Source organism: Dermacentor silvarum, chromosome 8, assembly GCF_013339745.2.
Source record: "Dermacentor silvarum isolate Dsil-2018 chromosome 8, BIME_Dsil_1.4, whole genome shotgun sequence".
Lineage (NCBI taxonomy): Eukaryota > Metazoa > Arthropoda > Arachnida > Ixodida > Ixodidae > Dermacentor > Dermacentor silvarum.
The window spans coordinates 69,105,649-69,127,068 of NC_051161.1; the positions used below are offsets into that span (position 1 = coordinate 69,105,649).

The following is a 21,420-nucleotide window of genomic DNA, read 5'->3' on the forward strand; positions in this document are numbered from 1 at the left end:
TCGGCCTCAATTATTAAACCATTTGAAAATGAGCACTGTCCTCCCTCTTCATCCCCATCTTATCACGCGCTCTGTACCCGTTATAAGCCATAACAGCTACGCCAACTGTCAGCACTTTTTAAGTCCTGCTGAGCGTTTATTTCCTAAACATGCCTCAAAAAAAAAAAAAAAAAAAGAAGAATATGAATGCGACCATAACAAAAGAAGTTCACAGACATCTGTCTACAAAGTGTATTTATTAGGCTTAAAATGCAGTCAGATTTACAGAAACCAATATACTTTTTGGATAATGGACCTAGCCACAATAGTAATAACCCAACGTTCTTTCTGAACATACCAATCACTTGCCAACTTCAGCAAATTGCGAATACTTTTCACGCATATATCCTTTTACAATGTAACCTAGATGTGAAAAAAATATAGCAATGTCAAGCAGATTGGACATCGAATTCACAATAAGTTTTTGTTTAATGGATAGACCACATAGCCCTGCCCAAACAGAACAAGATAAAAAGTGCCCATAGAATGCAACCTTGAAAAGAAAATAGGACAGTCATAAAAAACGTGGTGGACGTGATTATGAGTTGTACAATTAAACACTGATGGTAGTAGCAACACTGGCTTAGATAGCCAATGCTCAGTGCCACAGCCAATTTAGGATGCCGATGCTTCGAGCTCAGTCGCAGGGGTCTCTTGCTCTTCGTCGTTGTAGATGTTTTCAGCCTAAAAAACAAATTATCAAGATAAATTTACATCATAAAGTAGATAATCTTTGACTTAAGATAAGCATATTCAAAATAAAGCAGGAGGGATGTACAATACCAAATTCTCAGACATTATTGGCTTTACGTGCACTTGCCACTTCTAAATTTTTAGGCATTGTACTTGCACAAATGTAAATATGAGAGTGCATTCTTAAAAATATCTATACATCAAAGATAATGAAAGCAACCAATTAGCGCACCTATAATGCTAAAGGTATCCATCCTTAGGCCTATCCAGCAGAGCTCTCAGATTACAATCATTCCTTTCAAGAAAGCTAGCATTGTTGACAAGATTCGTGCTAAGTTTGCTATGTTGTCCATTGTGCTAACACATTTGAAGCAGAGTAAGCACCCATTCCTTGCAAGAAGACACCTATGGCAGTTATTGCGAGTGCTTGCTCTAAAAGCTAGGCCAACAATTAGAACTAAGCCAAGCTTCACATCATTCTGTTCTTGTGCAATGCACATGTAACAAGTACACAGACACTCGTACAGAACAAAAAGATTTAAACTATTTTTAGAGCTCTGCAGAGAGCACAGACAAAAACAGAAATTTTATTTATCTACACTATTACAAGCACTCACCATCTGCCAGACTTGCATGATGTTGTCCTCCGACACGGAGCAGATGACCCATGGCTCGTTTGGATTCCAAGAGAAGTCGGATATCTTGGCCGTGTGGCCTCCATGAATGAACTGCATGCACAAATCCAAGCCATCAATGCCCGATTGATAATATTAGCTGAACACTAAGAAATGTCAAGGCAGTTTGTTTGTCTGCCAACACCAGCGTATTTTAGCATAGTGCTACAAATCTATCATTGCAGCAACAGTGACGGTAGAATGTTAATGCTACACTATTATTTATGCCATGCATTTGCTCTGCTCAACAAAACTTGGTCATCCAAATCTTCAAGTTCAGTACACAGGTACCAGAAATATATTATGAAGGACTCGCTAAAAATTACTTTTTTTCCACAAATCCAATAAATTTTTCAAAGAACACTATATCATTATAACCTGATGTTTCCCTTTAGTGTTCCTATATGACGATTTTTACTACAGCTGCACTTTTTGAAGTCTCAATTCAGGGTTCGTACAGGTTTCCAAGAAAAAAATTCAAGGACTTTTAAGGACCTTTAAAAAAATTTTAAGATTTAATACGGTAGTTCACATACATTGCATTTTATTGGACAGAACAAAGGAAAGTGATTTCACTTAGTGCATGTACAGTTCATTCGACTAGATGAAATTCTGAAGCTCAGGGCAGGTCTTTCAGTTTCTTTTCTATTTGCGTCTTGATGCTGCTGAGTTCTTCAGCAGTCACCAGGCAGTTGTACTCCTTCGAAACTTCAAGGTGCAAAGAGATGGTACCACGACATGCCAAATCGGAAGCCGCAACAATTTTTCCTTTCCACTGATTTCTAGCAAAGATGTTTGCACACTGCAGAAAAGCCCTGCACAGTCACATGGACTGAACAACTGCAGTGACCCACCTGTAACTCATGTTGCAGTGAATGTGCTAATATCCAAGTAGTAGCAGACTAATGATATTGAATGAAAATGTCAATTGGTGCAATGACATTAATATTCCTGCATGACAGGGTGTACTAAGACTTTTCTGTGTCCTGTGTCGGTAGCGCAACATGGGAAACCACCAACTCGCCCAATCTGCCATTCTTCTTCAGCACTAAGACTGTTTTACGAGTGGTGCAGAATCACTTGCACAGCATTTCAACCCGACGCTCAGATATTTCATCTGCTTTAGGGCCGAGTTTTTTCCCGCGTAGACACTCATGAACCAATTCAATGAAGAAAATAACCCTGTTACAGACATCTTTTATTGCGATAGCAATTATGTGGACGCGCCAATGAATTTTTGCCATTGACGTCGCCGTGGTGCTCTCCATATTATGGGTGTGCAAAAATTTTTGAGACCAAATAGGACACGAATCCAATAGTTTATGAATAGCTTTTGAATCATCAACAGCCCTTGTCACAATTAGTAAAAACTATGTTCACATCCTAGTATTCTTAAAGTTACCACGTTTCTGTCATTACATAGCACGTTATGAAGAGTTGTTTATTAAAAGCACAAAGGGGGCCTTAGGAGCAAACAAGTAGTTTCTTTGCATGCACAGAATTCTTCGGAGAGTGAGAATGGTCGTTGTACAGCCTGTAAAGTATAGCTACCTAAGTGACATAGCCTGCTCCATTGCACAAGTTCTCACGTATTATGTCTATACTAAGCCCGCAGGGGTGAAAATTTAACATACTTCTGCTCCAATTTTTATGTTTAATTGGGTAGAGTTGATGTTTTGAATATTCTAAAAGTAGTCAAAAAATATTTGCATTAACGAATAGCGACTATTCGATTCGAAGACCAAATCGAATATGACACATTCTATTCAATATTCTAAAGTTCTGAATATTTGCACATTCCTACCGCATATATTTAGGTATACGTACGCTAAATCAAATTTTTCAGACTTCCTACGTGGCCGCGATAACATCTACTGTATTTACACGATTGTAAGTCGACTCGAATGTAGGTCGACGCCCCCAAAATTGCATGTCTCAAAAAAAAAAAAAAAAGGGGGGGGGGGGGGAGAAAAACCACGCGAGTGCATTTCACTCAAGGGAAATTTATTGATGGGGTTGCTACGACTACTCATTGTCACTAGAGTTGACCTCACTGGTACTGCTGCCGTCATAGCTGCTGCGGTCCCACAGCACGTCGTCATCAAGTGCGAGTCCACACTTCGCGAACGACCGCACCACGACATCGCGCGGTACAGCCGCCCACGCAGAGAGGACCCACCCGCACACAGTAGCCAGGGAGGCCAAATTTCCTCGCGCTGAAGCCGCCACTGCCGCACCACACGTTCACTGACTCCAGACTTGCGTCCCGCTGCGCAGTTGTTAGCTTCCTCGGCATGGAGGATAGCAGCCCGTTTGAACGCTACTGAGAACGAGCGCCGAAAGTTCTTGGCACTCATGACAGGCGCGACAATTCAGCACAATAGAAGAAGTGACAGATGCGCGCAGCCGTCGAAAACAATCGTATCTCAAAGAGAAGCTCTTCCGCCAACTACTAATACCCCCCAAATGACGGCTCTTCTGCCAACTACCAATACCCCCCTAACGGCGGCTCTTCCGCCAGCTACCAATACCCCACTAACGGGGGCTCTTCCGCCAGCTACCAGTACCCCCCAAACAGTGGCTCTTCCATGATTGATGCTCCCACAAGAGCCATGCGCTCACGGTGCGCGCAATCAAAATGTATGCAATACGGTAAATTAATACGCTACGCTTCTACCGTAACCATAAAAACGTAGGTGCAAAGTTGTAACCACGCCATAGCGCCCCTGATTTCTCGTTTCTCTTGCCGTTACTAGCGGTACACGGTTCGGTTTTATTCTAAGTCGACCCCCCAACATTGGATTGCCAAATTTGAAAAAATGGGTTGACCTACAATCGTGTAAATACGGTAGTTCGAAAAAAATATTAAGGCTTTGCACTGCCCCCAAGGGTTCAAATCACCAGAGCCATGACCGAAATAGCTCTGAAGGCTTGCTAGTACACTTATTAGGCATATTGGAGCTCATACTGTGACAGCAGACGGCAGGCGCACGCATGAATAACTAAAGAATACATACTGTGTCCTGTGACTAAGGCTCCTTTCCATTATTGGTATGCTTTACTGCAACACATGTGAATATGCTTTGCCGCGTAACATCGCTGTATTGCGACGAGGCTGACTTCCGGGAACCGGCATTATGCAAGGTCTTAGACCCCTGCCGCGCTTTCCGTGCTTTGACGTCTTCAATGAGGATGACGAAGGCGTAGTCAGCTCCTATGCCAAAGGTGCCGACAGCGGCAAATCCTTCAAATGAAAAACATGGCACCGAACTGCAGGAAGCCTGATAGCTTGGTAGGCCTGGGTTTGCCACTATGGCGACGGCTGCCAGCGGATCGGCGTGCAAGAGCGCTTGGCATCAAATGTCGAAGCAGCTAGGTCTAGTGTTGCTGCGATGGCTATTGCTGCCAGCAGCTCGACGTGCAAGAGCGTTGGTTCGAAGCTACAAGGCAATCAAAATGTCAGCAGTGGTGGCTTCAATTGATGCCATTTCGGACTTGTGGTCATGGCAAAGTCCGGAAAATCAGATGGAGACGGGTTTCAGCATCCAAAATTTCAGACATCCTTATACAGTGGCTCAATGAAATAGATGGCAGTACCGTGAAGGCGTCCGAATTATTGGGCATGTCCGAAAAATCGGTCAATGACTGTATATGCTTATCCATGCCATATATGGGGGTTATATTGCTACACTAGTCAATCACTTAAGTTGCTCCTGCCAGGTCTTACGTTTTTGACTAAATCCTTCCTCAGTATTTTGACACTGGCAGCCCACAAACATGTCATCAAACGACATTCACAGTGCATGACCTTTACCTTAAATCTTCTCAGACTATTAAATATTTATAAAACTGCAGAATATAAATGAAAGTGATGCAACTTTACAGGTGCGGCTCTTTATGAGCAGCGTAGTGGCGCCTGTTCGATGTCATTACAAATTTTGCAAGCCCACCATATGTCCTGTTGCATACAGTTAGAACTGAGTTAGTCTGAGAAGTTCAAGCATAACGCTAAACCTTGCTGCCACAGTCAGTGATTTGCCCTTCGGACAAAACTGACACTTTTTTTCCTCAAACAATTCATCGCTCATTGTTAGAATGCAAGACTAGGATTTGGTCACACCAAGTACACCCAAGGAAACATGTTTGCACAAAAAAATTTGCACACCTCATCATGCCCACATCATAAATGTTCAGTATTTAATTCAATATCTGAATCCAGATTTTCCAAAAAAGTTCGTGTTCAATCTGAAAATTTTACAACTCAAATGCCCCGGAAATCATGCGTTACTTCACCATAAGCAAGTTCAGCTTCCGTTAAGCCTGCGCATCCCGACTTGAGAGTATGAAAACTGTAACAGCAGTAGAGTTTGCGACCAAGGGACCCCCCCCCCCCCCAAATAGCAAGCAAACAAACAAACCAGGAGCTCTGGAGGGCCATCCTCGGCGTCCTCAGCAGACTGCTCCTCCCCGATCTTGCTGAGGTCCCAGACGTGGAGCCGTCGATCGGTGCCGCTCGAGGCCAAAATGGTTTCGTTGTGGGGCGACCACTGCACCTGGAAGATCTCGTCCTTGTGCGACTCGAATGAGTGAAGCTTGAGCTTCAGATTCCGCAGATCCCACAGTGCCACCGTCTGTGAAAGGAAATTGATTCATGGGGTTTATTTTTACCGGATGCCTGCGTAACTTTTTCCTAAAATGCATTACAGCATGGGCAAGATGTAGTAACATGCTTTTAGCCATTTAAAGCATGAAAAGGGCACCAGTTTATAAAATACAGAAACATCCTGTACCTGAATGTCGTAATACTTAATGGTCTTAACAAAACAGCAACAATGAAAAACGTCATCCCTAAAGTAAGTTTCACAAGTTTTACAAGTTAGGTTCCAACTTGATGTAATGTGGTGGCCCCTATGCACACGATATTCTATTTCCACTTTAGAAATATTTATGGTGTGAAAAAACAAACCTCCGGTTCCTTCTGCAATCTTTAAAGGGGCACTAAAGGCAAATATTCATTCACGCTTAAGTGATACAGTTAAACCTGCTTATAACGAACCTCCATATAACAAATTCCTGGATATAACAAATATTTTCTATTCCCCGCTGTTACTCCATAAAAGCACATGTATTTGAGACCTCTACGTAACGAAGTGGCAGTGGGAAACCCCCTCGATATAACGAATTTTCCCCTCCGACAACCTCGAGATTTCGCCCCACATTTTGTCATTTTTGCGCGAGCAGCAACCGGAAGCACCTTCTCCGCCGCGACGGAATGCGAAGCGAGCGCACGTGCGCGAGGCGGGCCTGCATCCCTCGACCCAGCGATCTTGCAGCCGCGGGCGTGACCTTTCCCCTCCCTTCATTCAAACCTGATCCTGCCGCTTGCTGCAGGTGGCCTAGCCCGCCAAGCCGGCACTTCCCGAATTCCCGAAAAACTTCGTTATAAAGAGGATTTCGTTATATGCAGGTTTGGCACGAAAATTTGAAAAAGAAACGCGTAAGTATTTACTTGATTCTAACGCGCCCTCAATTGTAACACGCACCCGTTTTCCGTTTTGGTTGAAGCACTAATCCTTGGAATGTCACACCAGGTACCGGATGCGTGGACGCGTGTCGTTTCGCACAAGCACGAGGCATCGGAAACGAAGAGCGAGCGTCACGATGACGTCATAGTGTCGTATAGTGTTACAGTAGAACCCCGCTGTTACGTTCCCGGGGGCTGCGTTTTCCTGGCTGTTATGTCGTTTTCGGCCGGTCCCGGCACAGCTCCCATAGAACCCAATGCATTGGTAACCCCGCTGTTGCGTCGCAACTGTGGGACCGTTCCCACATCATACGTTGCGAACTGCCACCCCGCGCCGGCCCGAGCGGCCATTTTGACTTTTCATGTTGCTTGGCTTGGTGGCTTGACGGTGGCATTGGCAGCCCAAAGTGCCGGGGGCGACAACTATGACGTATTTTCGGTTTCCGCCAGCAAAAGTATGGCCCTTGAGATCCGTATTTGCTATCTAAAGATAATGTCTATGACGCGTTGTGGCCCTAAAATTGGTTTTGCTTCATAGATATTCAGTATAAAGTCCAAGGGCGATAACGCAGTCGCCGCAGCGCCGTATGCTGTATGTGCAGAGTGAAAACGTGCGAGGGGAGCCGACGACCGCGTCTAAATCTCGCGCAAGCACGAAAGAAAAGCAGGGAGGCAGCGCGCCCTCTTCCGTTGCGCTCGAGGCACCGGCGAGGAGGAGGGATACCGGGGCGGCGTTGTACTGTACTATGGGCGTCAACTGCGTACTGCGCGGCGGCGCACGGTCGCGCGGGCCGTATCTTGAAAGCGATCTGCATTCTTGGAGAGGGATATTCGTTATATCGAGGGGATCTCCCGCTGCCACTTCGTTACATAGAGGTCTGAAATACATGTGCTTCTATGGAGTAACGGCGGGGAATAGAAAAACTTTCGTTATATCCAGGAATTCGTTATATGGAGGTTCGTTATAAGCAGGTTTAACTGTATAACTATTACTGTTGTCCCATCCTGTTTATACCCATGTAGACCTTTATAACCTCACCCCACAAGAAAAAATAAAGGGAGGGGGAAAGAAGGCAGGGATAGTTTTATTCTATGAAAATCAGGGACTGGCTAGCTGGATGGCGATTGATCGCCAAGCTGCAGTTGTCACATGAAGACTGAAGGAAGGAGTGCACAAAGTGCTGGCATCCAACTAAACCCACATTCAACAAGGAAACATATGGCCACATTCCAGGAACCACATGCAACATTTCTTAGCACAGGTGAATGTCAGCTCACTCCTTCTTTGACTTGCACACCAACCGCCCTTCTTTTGTTTTCACATTCTGTGTATTCTTTAGCAAAGAGGAGTGGCCGTCATTTCATTACACACCCGAGTCACCTTCCATAACTTCAATAAAGAAAAAGGCATGGGCGCACACACCTTGTCAGCTGAGCCTGTAGCCAGAATGAACTCGCTGTAGGGGTTGAAAGAGAGGCAGTTCACCTCAGCTGTGTGTGCGTCAACTGTATGGCTTGGCTTGTTTGTGTTGTTTGAGCGGGTGTCCCAGCTGAAAGGACACGATGCACTCAGTAAGCATAAAAAATACATCAAATAGTGCAAGATGCTCAACGACTTTCCCCGTCATCCATCTCATACTGCTCTACGTCAGTGCATGGTTGAACGCAATCATGGTAGATTAATCCGCTTCGCAGGAAACAGTGCGGAAGCTATGCAAGTAGTGTGGCCATAGAAGTCTCATTACATGCGTTTTGCTGTTTATTTATTTATGATTATTATTTATTTTCAAACACTTCAACATTACCCAGGGCTATTGCAGGAGCGGCATACAAGTACAAAAGAAAAAACAAATAGTGCAGAATAAATAAGCAATACAGTAGACTCATACACGCGTTGGTATATTGGAATGCGGTGCAGATTATCACCGCGGTGCCTCTACAAAATCAGATGGTGGCAGTTGAGTTCACAAACAGAAATGGACAACTCGCTACAGAATTCGGCAACTCGCAGGGAATAAGTGTGCTTGTAGTTGATAGTGTGCGCAAAGAAAGGGTTGAGGTTGTTAATGTGGCACCTTCTGGTTGCAAAAACACTGACAGACGTGACGTAATCACCAGCAGATAGTTGACAAGATGAACATGGGGGTGCAGTAATTTCATAAACTCAACGTGCCTCCTGGTGCTTAATACACGCAAATTCAAATAATTCAAGCATTGGTGATGATGCTTCTATGCCAAGCAAAACGATGTCCGCTAGAGTAAAGTGATGCGTAATGTTCATTTTATTAAAAACCATGTCCACGGCCAACCGTATAGCACTAACGAGAGTTCCGATACAAGTCAAGCTCAGCTGCTGCGCATGGCTACCCACAGCAAACAGCGCACCGTGGCTTGGATATGTTCACATTGCAGCTGGCGGCGGCGCAAATATCGGAATGCTTTCTTCTCCGTGTGAAATTATTGCAAGGAGAGGGTAAAGCGACAACAACGGTAACAAAACATTGCTGCTTAGGAGTGTCGGCGGTTCATTCTGAAGGGCCGTCTGCTACAGATTTGAAGCAAACCAGAAAAGGCCAAGCGACGATATCGGTGGCGAGTTATTAACGGCAGTTTAGCTGCTGACGACGCCAGAACACAGCCGCGACCACTGCTCTGTCGCTAAGGGCCACGACTCTGTGCCACAAGAATATCCTCTGTACTATGCGACAGGCAGGTCTCGCCGTCGGCCGGCAGTCCGCGAAGTGCACATCCCTCAAGAAAGGAAACCACGGAAACATTTTCATGGATTAGATGTGGCAGGCCGGCGTTGTCTAGATGCGGTGCGTGATAAGGGCACGAGGGGGGGGGGGGGGGGGCTCTTTCCCGGAACGGCGTGGAAATTTGAAATTAGCAGTGAAGCTTGGAGAGGGTGGGGGCGCTTGCTCGGAATTTTAGGATTTATATAAGCCACAACCCTTAACCCGAGAGGTGCCAATACACCATCCTCCTTCAAAGCAAGAAATGAATCTAACATAGCCATGCCGAACTGTGTTGCATTTTGTGCTTTCCAGCATCGGCCATGTCTCTATCAGCCTGCATAAGTCTACGAGTTTAATTTTGTAAAAACAAAGAATTCTGGCGTTTTACATGCCAAAACCACAATCTTATAGTGAGCATTGCCTTAGCGAGGGACTCCAGATTAATTCTGACCACTTTTAATTAACCTGCACCAAAACCTAAGCACACAAATGTTTTTGCATTCGGCCTTCAGCTAATTTTGTGAAAACAAGAAGGTTAACTGAAAAAAGTTACGTATGCCTGGCAATAAAACAGAGGAAAGCAAGACCTTTTGTCTGCCACCAGCTGCGCCAAGTGCACTTGTTTTCTTGCCCCACCCTGCTCCTTGTTCGTTCACTTGTGTCTTCATCTTCCACATAGGCCTTGTCACACTCAGTTTTCCCAGCACACCCTATTGAGAAGCACGCTCACTGCTGCACTTGCCAGCCAAATGTTGCAAGAACCGCATCATAACCAGTATTTCATTTCGCGTGGCTGCACTATTAGCGATATCCATGTACATTTAGTTCAGCGATATCCGTGTACATTTAGTTCAATGGGAGGGTAAACGTGACTCAGCAAAAACCGCCTTATATCCGGTCCTGCACAACTATAAGCGGTTACGTTACGAGTGGTTTGAATTGTATAGGAGTACAGCATGACTAGAAGGTACTTACATCATCAGTTTCTGGTCATCTGCTACTGATCCAAAAAGGCTCTCGTGGAGAAGGTGCCATGCCACATCCTGAGCACACACACATTGGACAAGAAAGAACCAACCAATGTAAGAAAAGATTTGCTAGAACCCTTCTTCTTAACTAATACAGAAAAAAAACAAGACAGCCCACTCACTTCAACAACGGCGGTGTGTCCAGTGAAGATGGTTTTAGCGTCAACCACTTTATTCTCTTTTGGAGTAGCATTGATGTCCCAGAGACAAATGGTCTGAAAAACAAAATGGCACATTGTGCAATACTACTCCCAACAACCTTTTGGTGAATTTCAATTGTATTTTTGGAGCATGAATAGAGCAACGCTTTTACTCTCTTGAAAGGAAGAACATTCTAGCAGTAGATTAGGAGTGTTGGCCACACATTCCCATCGCCAACCAAGAGCGCCTGTCAAGAAGAGATCACTCCTGTGGGTCACCTGAGGCTACTCTACCAAAATGCATGAAGCTTAGAACTTTAGAATACTGAGAGACTAAGGAACAGAACGAGCATATGTACTCTGTTGCTGCCTTGATTTAGTAGCAGTGCTTGCATTCTAATTGTGTGTTTGGAGGTGCTACACTCTGCCAGAAAGAGTTGCTCTCCCAGAGTCAATCACCTGCTCCGAACCTCACATTGGAATTTGAGTTAGATACTGCTGTCTGCAGTTATTACCATTTGCTGGCGCCCTAGTTAGCTGAATTGGTAGCGCGACCATACCAGAAAAACAGTGGTACTGGGTTTCATCCCCAGACCAGGAGGAATTTTTTCTTTAAAGTTTACCTTCCGAGGAACTTTATGGGTTTCCTCCATAGCCTCGCACTTTCAGGTGGAAGCATGTGGCAAAAGTGACCCAAAATGCAATTGGCTACTGGGCATAGTACTTACAAGATTCTCAGTTTTCTTTTTCTTCCCAATTTTCTCGTGTAACGTTTGTGCACACATAAGACACATACAAAAGAAGTGTTGCATTCAACTCACGTGGTCATCTGAGGCACTCAAGAGGTGGCCATTGAGATTAGGGTTCCAAGAAAGACCGTATCTGTCATGAAAATGACAAAAAAACTCAGGTTAGCATTAAGTGTGCTAATTTACACACACACGCACACAAGCAAAACAGCACAGCCCTGTACAAAACACAGAGCAACTTTGACTATAGCTAAAGAACCTAGCGCTCTTATAGTGTGCATGTCTTATACGAGGGGGTACAAAAAAAAAAAAAGAAAAACGGATTCTTCTTAAAAGACTAGGTACTATTTTTTTTTTCATACAGAACGACTTGTATTACCTTCGAAGTACTCTCCATTATACTTAGTACATTGGTTCAATCTGGGACTCCATTCTTGGAAAGATCTTTAAAACTCGTCATTTTCGATGGCTGATTTTTTTTTTCTTCACCTTTTCTATGTCATGAAGCAGTAGTCCTTTCATGTTCTTCATTTGAGGAAACAAAATAAAAGCTGCACGGAGCCAGGTCAAGTAAGGGGCGTGCACATGCTGTCTCCTGTCCCAGTACGAGCAATAAGACGCCTAATAATTCTACTGGCAGGTTTTTAAAGCTATTTCAGACATGGCTGTTGTGATTTGAGCCCTTGAGGGCTGTTAATTAAAGGCATAGATTCATTTTTTGGGGGGCTACCTGATTTTTCAGATGTTTTTGTGGTCCCTAAAGTTCGAAAAATTGGACGTTGACTGTATGTTGTACGCGGAAGTTTGTAATCGGCGTGGACTATACTTTCACAGTGTCATGCATAAAACCGGCATGCTCACCCTTCCTTCTGATGACCGCGAAGTCTGAGATCAGGACTACATTCACCGTTGGGATCTGGGGCAAAAAAAGATACATCTCAAAACCAAACAAAACGGACACTAATATCAATGTCACTGGGGAAAATGGGCAATGTCATGAGAAAAGGAAGCGTAAAGGTTTACGAAAAGGTTTATCTAAACTTTCATTTAAACACATTCAGCTAGATTGTTCATTCAGAAACTTTAATACAGGTTCAGTTATTACTAAACGGCTCCTTTACAACAGCGTGAAAAAAAAAAAAAAAAAAAAGCAATGTTCACACTGCATGCAATAGTATATTCCCGTAGTAGTCGCAGCATGGCATTTTGACAGCACACTTTCGCGCAAGAAAAAGAAAACAAGATAGGGTGCCAGACCAGGCTTTGAGGGGTGCTTAGTGTAGTCGAAGATTAACACATCGCTCGAGGGGGTCTTCGTGGCGATGATGCACGGGTTTTGCGGCATGAAGCGCGCTCTGTTGACTTCCCCCTCATGGTTGATCTTGATTTCAATATCAATCTTCCCACTGACAGATCCAAAACCACCGAACTCTGAAACAGGGAGACAGAGAAGTGCACATTGTTATAAAACAAAGCACTCTTTCATTAACAACTTGCATCTTAAAAGGTTCTACTTGCGTGCAACTACTGCCCTCCTCCCTTAGCTTCAAGGGCTGAGAGGACTTGTTAACCTCTAGGAGCACTTGATGCAGATATGTATGTTAAGATTATGTACAAACAACATCAAACAAGGGAAACCTAGATGTTGACACCAAGTCTGAAGACGACATCTCAGCATGGTGTCAGGTTCAATATCTTGTTTGCCAGAAGCTCTACAGGCTGTGCACATAATTAAACACATGCTTGAATAATGTTTGGCTACATTTATGTACAGAAAATGTGATGCCCATTTTTGCAACAAAATGGTCCAAACTTCTAAATGTGCAAAATGTGCATTGCGTTCCAAGCCAACGCAATGCAATGGGAAGTAATGCAAGAATTACAATTTTTTTGTTTTTGCACTTGATGCCTGTTGCTACTGTTACACAAGACTCACAAATTTTTCGAAGGCGGCCAGAATGCATTTGGTAATTTTTTTTGCTAAGCAATTACTTTAAAGTGCAATTTATCATTTTTTCCTCTGTAAGATAATTGGATTACAAAGAAGAAAAAAAAACTGAAAAAAAGTTTTTACGAAACCTAACCCTTGCTATGTGGAGCTAAGGCATATACAGTAAAACCTCGATAATTCGAACTCGGTTAATTCGAAATTTCGGTTAATTCGAAGAATTTGAGCGGTCCCGTCATTTTCAATGCAAATTCTACCGGATAATTTGAATGGCCCGCGCGGCTCTATTCGGATAATTCCAAGTTTCCGGCTAGTAGCAACGTGCGGCGGTTAGGTTAGGGCGCTCCGTACAGTCGCCAACCGATTTTCCGAGCTCGAGGGGACTGAAAAATAGTCCGGAAAACTCGTTCGGCCGAAAAGAAAAGTTATTAGTGCGGCTTAAAAAAATCTCTAATAATGCCCTGCCTCATACTACGCTTGGAGGGGATCGACCTGCTTGGATTTGCGCAGCAATGACGTCGTCTCCGTGTACAGTCGACACGAACGTCACCGCGTTGGCGATATCCGCCAACGGAGTTCGCCACGAAGATTCAAGAAATGAGCTTCGCACCGCTTAGCTCTCGCGAAGGTACAGGAAGTAGCGCCGATCACTGAGACATGGGTCTCCGAGACACCTGCTCAGTGTACACGCCACGTTCAAAATAGCAACCAAAACTTGAGAAAAAAAAATAAAAATCACAGCATATCCACGGGGTGAATGATGATGAGTGGGCGAAGCTCCGGAGGGAATCATCGGATCTCCCGCTTAAGGGGACGCTAGCACAAACGCGTTAGACACGTGCAGTACTCTCTAGTAAGGGGGAGCGGCCACAGCGTCTTACGCAGCCATTTACACATGCCGGAACGTGCACCGCGTTTGCCGACGCCATCACATGACTGCTGAGAGAGTATACCCCCCGTATTCATAAACGCTCCTCGACTTGAACTTGACTTGCCACCGCCTTGGGCAGCGCGTTCGAAACGCGTTGAAGGTAAGGCGGAGAGGCCACAGCGTCTTACACCAGCTTCTTACACGGGCCGTAACGCGCTAGCACAAACGCGTTAGAAACGCGGCCTTTCGTTAATGTTGGGTATTTATTGCCATCGTGGTGCTTGTGTCTATGTGTGCTTCGTGGCGTAGTGGGCTAACGCCGCGCGCTCGGAAGCGAGGGGTCCCTGGTTCGATTCCGCGCTACGGACACAACTTCGGAATTTTTTTTCTCATTTTTCTCAGACTGGTTACACACTACTACTACGACGAGGGACGAACGGGTGCCGCTTTAAGGAGCTTTGCCCCTAAAAAAACACCGAATTAACAAGCGTGGTGTCAGCGCGCACGAACGAGCGCGGCCGCGAAGGTTCGTGCGGTCTATCGCTTCAACGGAAACTGAGCGGCGAGAGCACATCGCATACAAAAGGTCAGAGCCGTCTGGAGATCGCTTTCAAGATACGGTGCGCGCGAGAAACCGCTCCGGCACTAAGTACGCAGTTAGAAGAGTAGAGAGCACATACGGCGGGCGCGGCTCTGATTTTATCGCCCTTGGACTTTGTATGGAACCTCAGGGCGGCGACGCCGACGGCAAAAATCCGCTTGAAGTGTCCATATAATTGGTGTCGCAATAAAAAAACATCCCACAATAAATGGTTACAACGATAGTGTTGAGCGCATTACTAAGAAAAAAGAAAAAGAGCAGTACTCTGGAGCGTTTTGTCAGCCAAGGAAGAGCGGGCATGGCCTCCGAGACTAGAGGATTGCGCTAGCTCTCTATTGATAGCGCGCGTTCCAATCTTGGAGGCTACACAGCGAGCCACTGGAATCCAAGCCAGTGCAAAATCCAACATGGCGGCCTCCAAGATTGGGTAGCGCGGCTCGGAAAGAGCGATTTAGTCCGCAAAATCGAACTTTGGGGTCTCAATTCGTCCGAAAAATTGGGTGCGAAAATGCATGAACTCAATGGGAACCCTGACGGTGCATTTTTGAAGTCCGGAATATCCAGCAAGTCCAAATTTTTGGAGTCAAGCACCACCACGCCCGCTTTCGCGGCAGTTATCGATTCCGTGAACATCGTCCGCAACTTTGTTGAGTGCAGTGCGGGTGATATTTGTATGCTACGTTTTTTGAGCCAGCTGGAGAGCATGGCACTAGGGGCGGCGAACCAGCGCGCCAAGTAATCCCGCATCGGTAATTACATTGAGTAATTTTTCTCGGACATGGAAAATAAAGGTGATTTCTTTTTGCTGCAAGTTCTTGCTTGTTTTCTTTTTTATTATTCATTTCGGTTAATTCGAAAATCCGCTTAATTCGAAGAATTTTCGAGGTCCGGCGACCTTCGAATTATCGAGGTTTTACTGTATTGAACTCTGTTGTAGCTGCAGCTCTGAGGCTTATCTTGCATCACTTAATAAAATGCTGCAATGGTCATCTAAACCCAAACCACGTCACAGTAAGCTGAGTATGCTGCCATGCAAAACAGGCCATGAAATTTCGTTCGAGACTAAGGCCAAAACAATACTAAGGTGCAAGTGCCCAACAATTTTAAGTAAGAGCGTGAACTATCCAAGCCCTGTTCTTTTGGTGGAAGATACTCCTTAACAACATGCAGCAAACAATGCATTCAATATATTAAGGTGCAATATCACACTCAGATTAACTTGAGCAAGATGATTTCAGTTCATCCAGATGACAAAGCAAAGGAGGTGAAGGTACACAGAAAAGAAAAAAAAAACCTTACACAGGACAAAGCACATTTGGGAAGAGTAACCCAGTCAGTGAGCAATTCCACAGTGCATATACACCACACTAGTTTTTAAACACAATGCACAGGCTAGGTGTGGTACATAACCCAAAGTCAGGCCTGCCTGGTAGAACAGATTTAGGAGCCCTACTATGCTCCCAAAAAAGCTTGCTGGGCGGCATCAATAGTGGCATCACGATGTGGCCACTTCATGCACTTAGTGTGACGTATGTGACAATGAGTTGCACTATGATCATTGGTTGAAAATGTTTGTAATGTGCGATTTACGTTCACACGATATTGCGAGTACTGTGAAACAAACTACGGCATTATGTTTTACAGCCATTTTAAGTATTGCCCGATTATCACACAGCCACAGGTGAGGCGTTGCAACCATGGGGACGATGCACCAATACGGCAAGCACACGCTGTGCCAACAACTGCCTCGCACAACCACAGTAGTGAGGCCATGACCTCTGAGATAGGACCGCGTGCAGCCCGATCGCATAAGCCATGGCAATGCCATCAAATGCAGAGCAGGCCTAACAACTGCGGCACGCCAACTCCTGCGAATGCCATGCTGCTGTCATGAGAGAGCGAAATGCGACATCCAGAGCCGCAAAAATTCAAGTTGAGGGCAACTCATTTTGCTTGTATTTTGAAATTTATCTGCGCTAACTTGGGTTTGTGTACATAAATTATCATAATTACTTTTGCTCTGTTCTTTGACATGCTAAACATAGATCTAGAGCAAATATGGTGGCTTGGAAAAAAAAAATGGTGCAGGGCCCCCTTTAATGATACGCAACCACACAATTTTATGGAGTTTTTCACTGGTCATCTGGACAGGGTTCGCACTTTCCGCTGGTTGTTTCGGATCAGCTCACTCCACGTCGGATTTCTCTCACTTGCTCCACTGCCGAGGCGCAAATTTGGGCGAAAGTAAGACAAGAAGCATATGTCACTTCCGCTTGCTGTGGGACGGCGGCTCTGGGTGCCATGGAAACGTACATAGCGGAAGTATGTGTGATGTGTGTGCGGACTTCCGGTATGATTTGGCTGGTTGGCAAAACCTTTATTTTCCAGTATGACCCACCACGGAAAATTTTTTTGCTCTCCCCTGGCAAATTCGGATTGGTGAAATTCGAGCACTCACTCCATGACTTCGGCGGTCGCTCCAGATTGACCAGTGAAAAACACCATTAGCAAGACCTACTGCGGTGGCGCAAGGCAGGATCAGCTTTAGACAAGACTGCACAGTTTTGTAGCTACATCGCTACAAAAATTTTCCCATGCCTAACAAGGTCACCATTCCAATGCAGATAGTCTTTCAATCCGTTACTACAATTTCACATCACGAGAATGAGAACTGTTAAAATGTCCTACCTCCTTTCTCGCTATCGTAGTGAGTTGCATCAAATTGAGCATCTTCACTTGGCAATTGTACGCTTGCTATGAGCAGGTGGTTCTGTTCATCAGATCTGTTGAGCGGGAGAGATTTCATGTAAGTGCAAAAAGTCATTTTCAAGCTTAAAAAATCGTAGCATTCAAGATTCTCGCTAAAAAAAGGACAAAAATACTTACGTGTGTGTCCCCAAAATGAGCCTGTGGATGCTGTAGTCCCTTCCCTCAGGGCTGGGTAGGAAAAAGAAACACAGCCTGTTAGCAGCTCTGTCTAAGGAAACAATTGCAGGCCTGATAGAAAGCAAAATATAGCTGCTGAACACGGTCATCCATCATGTAAGCCAGGTATCTAGCATCATAATATATATAGTATCAAGCAGCTGAAACAATAAAACAAGGTGGATGTGTGGAGCGACAAGAAAAGAGAGTTTGGAAAGAACATCTGAGGCAGCTTGAGAATGAAGTCACAGCTCAAGGAAGAAGTCTCAAATGATTTTGCCAGCTGCTACGAATAGAGGACAAACTATATTATCAAGAAGGCAATGAAGCAGCAAGAGTGGAAATTAGGTAGGCTGTAAAACACTGAAACTGGTGTCAAAAGTTCCATGAAATAATTGAATTTATGAAGTTTTTGCCAACATGCACTCTAACTCTGCAAACTGTGTTGTTCACCACATGTACTGCAACAGAACTTAAATCCGCATACCAGGCTGGAGAATATTTCCTCTCAGATCCTGTGCCCCACAAACTGAGAATTAAAAACTCGCACACCATTAATGCAGAGTGCACAAGGGCACTATTGTGGTGCAGAATCCAGTGCCCCTCTTTCAACAAATGTGGTCGCTTCAGGACCTCCACATAAAAAAAATATCCTGACAGTGACTTTCAGGTACAAATTCATGGTGCACAATTTTATGGCAGTAAAAAATACGACCAACATGGCTCATTTTTGCTTTGTTCTTCTGTGCTTTTTATGGCCTTGGCTCATCTTTGTTTTTCCACTCCTTGTCCTGTGACTTGCGCTCGATGTCGTATTTGGGAATTCAAGTTTCGTCACTTGTGACGACACGTTGCAAGGATTCCTCACTGTCATCTGAGGTTTTCCAATCAACGAAACTCTTTTCGTCGCAACCTTTTGCTCGGGAGTCTGCAGTTTACGCACCATCTTGGCTTGATGCAAATATTTTTCATTTGCAAGTTTTCAGCCAATATCCGGTTAATGGACGACTTTCCCAAATCAAGTGCTTCTGATATCATTCTAAACATTCGGCGTCAATGAGCACACGAGAACGCACACAATTAATGTTTTCATCTTTGCATGAGGTCGAGGAACTTCCTGCTTTTGTATCATCCTTGGACTCTTCACAGCCTTCCAGAAAACGCTGGACCCATTTGAACACAGTTCTTTCATTTAGGGCATCTTTTCCACAGTCCTGTTAGAACATACACTGATGCCTTGTTGAACAAGTCCGGCTCACACTACAAGTCAAACGGGTCCTTTTGAGTGGAGAGATCGATGCAGCAGCACCGCCACACCCACCCTATCTTTTTGCTGAGTCACCATATGAATTTTTGGGACAGAGCTCATATCTTATAGAGTGCCCAAGTCGCAGGTCGGCACAATAGGCGGATACTCACACCAATATTGGTGCTAGTGAGTGAGTATGCCAACCTATGGCCCAAGTGCAACACGACAGGTCCACAAAACACTATTTTAAGTAAAGCAAAATGAAATTTGATTAAATTTTTCAAGGCACCGTTCAATAAATGCATCATGCAATTCAAACAAGCTGTGCATCCCTGCTATGGTAAAAGGAATCAGAAGAAATTACAATGAGAAACAGAATCACTGCAGGAATCTCGTGTTATGGTTTCATGGATAGCAATGGCATTTTTGTTGCTGCAAACTGGAAAAAAGAAAGACAAGAAGAAAAATCTAAACTATTGCCTGACTTCTGCTTACTTCAGTCATTCATCTGCCCATGTGCAAAATTTTTTCATGGCACTTACCGAGTCACGTCTGGGAGCCACTGGGCCGTTAGGCTGGGCCACTCCAGTGCGTGTGTCATTACGAGGTCATAGAGAAAAGGAGTGTTCTTCTTCCATATCTTGTACTCCTCATTGATCACTCTCTCTTCAACTGCACAGATAGCACTCTGTTAGCGACCTCAACTAAGACCCCCAAGATGCAACAATAAATACTACAGTTTAGCAGTAAGCAAAATAACAATTGCTCTCGCCTATTCTAATCATGCTTTCATAAAGAAATGCCACTTTCGTTGTGCGAGTTATTTCAAAGGCACTATATGACCCACTGCAAAGCGGCTGCAATGAAAAAGCACCAATTGCCATGGCCATTCTGGAAATTTTAACAGTGCAGTGCATTCTCAGCGGCACTAATAAATTTCATAAAGCTCAATGTAACAGGGTTGTTGGGTAATGAGCAGTACCGCCTAACCTTTATTAAAACAACAGACTATCTTTGTTCAGACATGTGCTTGCATTTGTGCAGCTCTTGTTCAAAGCATTAAAGGAAATTCTGCGAAGGCACCAGCTTCAGAGAACATTTCCCAACACAAACGCACTCAACACTTGAGGTTTCGCTAGGTGCACCGTAAAAGGCGACACCAACAGAGAAAAGTCAGGGAGGTTAACCAGACTATGACCAGACGCACGTCCGGTTTGCTACCCTGCATGGGCAACCAAAATGCTGCATTGAAACAACGGGGTGAAATTTCACATGACCTCCATTTAAAATCGAGGTGCCCGGCTTAAGACACTAGGTAAACGTTTCCGCCGAAATTACGAAGCGGTTGCTGGAAGCAGTGCTACATTAGAACTCACAGTGGAGACTACTCGAGTCATACTAGGAAGGATCCCAGAACGTAAACATGAAAGATAAACAGGAAACTGCCACTCCAGTCAGTTTCATTTGTGACATCTACTCAGTAGCATGGATGTCTCAACAATATTAAAACAAGATTAATAAGCAATTAATATAAAGAGGAGGGCGAATATGCCGGACGGTATCCCGAAGCAATTACCCGAAGTATCCTACGACTGAAGCCACGAGAGTTTAAAAGGCGAACCACCACGGTCGATTAGGAGAGGCGCTAAAGCAATGAACAAAACTGTACTCTGACAATGACACGCGTACAATGCGGATTAATTATGCAGAAACGCAAAGAATATCTAACCAGCGTAGCCTAACATCTACCCATGTCTCGTAGATGTTGCATAAACCCTGAAACCATGCTTTCTGGTAATTTTCGAGGGTGCATTTGCAAGTAACAATTCAAATATCGTACTCCTAGACGGCAATAACCTCAAACTTGAGCTACATGGCCTCCGCGCCAGCGCCTCGACCAGTCATCTTAACAAGCATAGCCCAACGAGGAGGAGCTTACAATGTTTTTTTATCAACTTACCGGCGTCCTTGTCTGCCATTTCTGTGCCTCGAGATGCTGCTCAACAAAATAAACTGCGCTACAGTTGCTGATCAATGGTCCTAATTGTATCGACGAGTCCTTTTTTTGACAAGTTTTCAGTGAGCGCCGGTTTCTTGCAGTGAGACAATGCCGGCTGACATGCGCATACCCTCGCCGACTCGCGCCAAATCCGCCAACCAGTCACGAAATCCCAATCGCGATTGGCTGATTGGCGCAATTACCGGCTTGTCGTACCAGTTAATCTATTTGCCGAAAAAAAT

At 44.6% G+C, this 21,420-nt stretch overlaps 1 protein-coding gene across 1 annotated transcript; it reads right to left on the reverse strand.

Annotated features, from left to right (window-relative positions):
* Positions 1-217: 217 nt before the first annotated feature.
* On the reverse strand, positions 218-21,325 carry LOC119461387 (chromatin assembly factor 1 p55 subunit). The gene is made up of 13 exons (XM_037722684.2): positions 21,140-21,325; positions 19,722-19,851; positions 17,892-17,942; positions 17,694-17,788; positions 12,843-13,016; positions 12,447-12,501; positions 11,658-11,718; positions 10,819-10,911; positions 10,644-10,711; positions 8,354-8,480; positions 5,825-6,037; positions 1,350-1,460; positions 218-723 (listed from the first exon to the last, which is right to left on the reverse strand). Exons 1-13 carry the CDS (start codon positions 21,156-21,158, stop codon positions 655-657), a joined length of 1,266 nt encoding a protein of 421 aa, XP_037578612.1. The 5' UTR covers positions 21,159-21,325; the 3' UTR covers positions 218-654.
* Between the last annotated feature and the right edge of the window lie 95 nt (positions 21,326-21,420).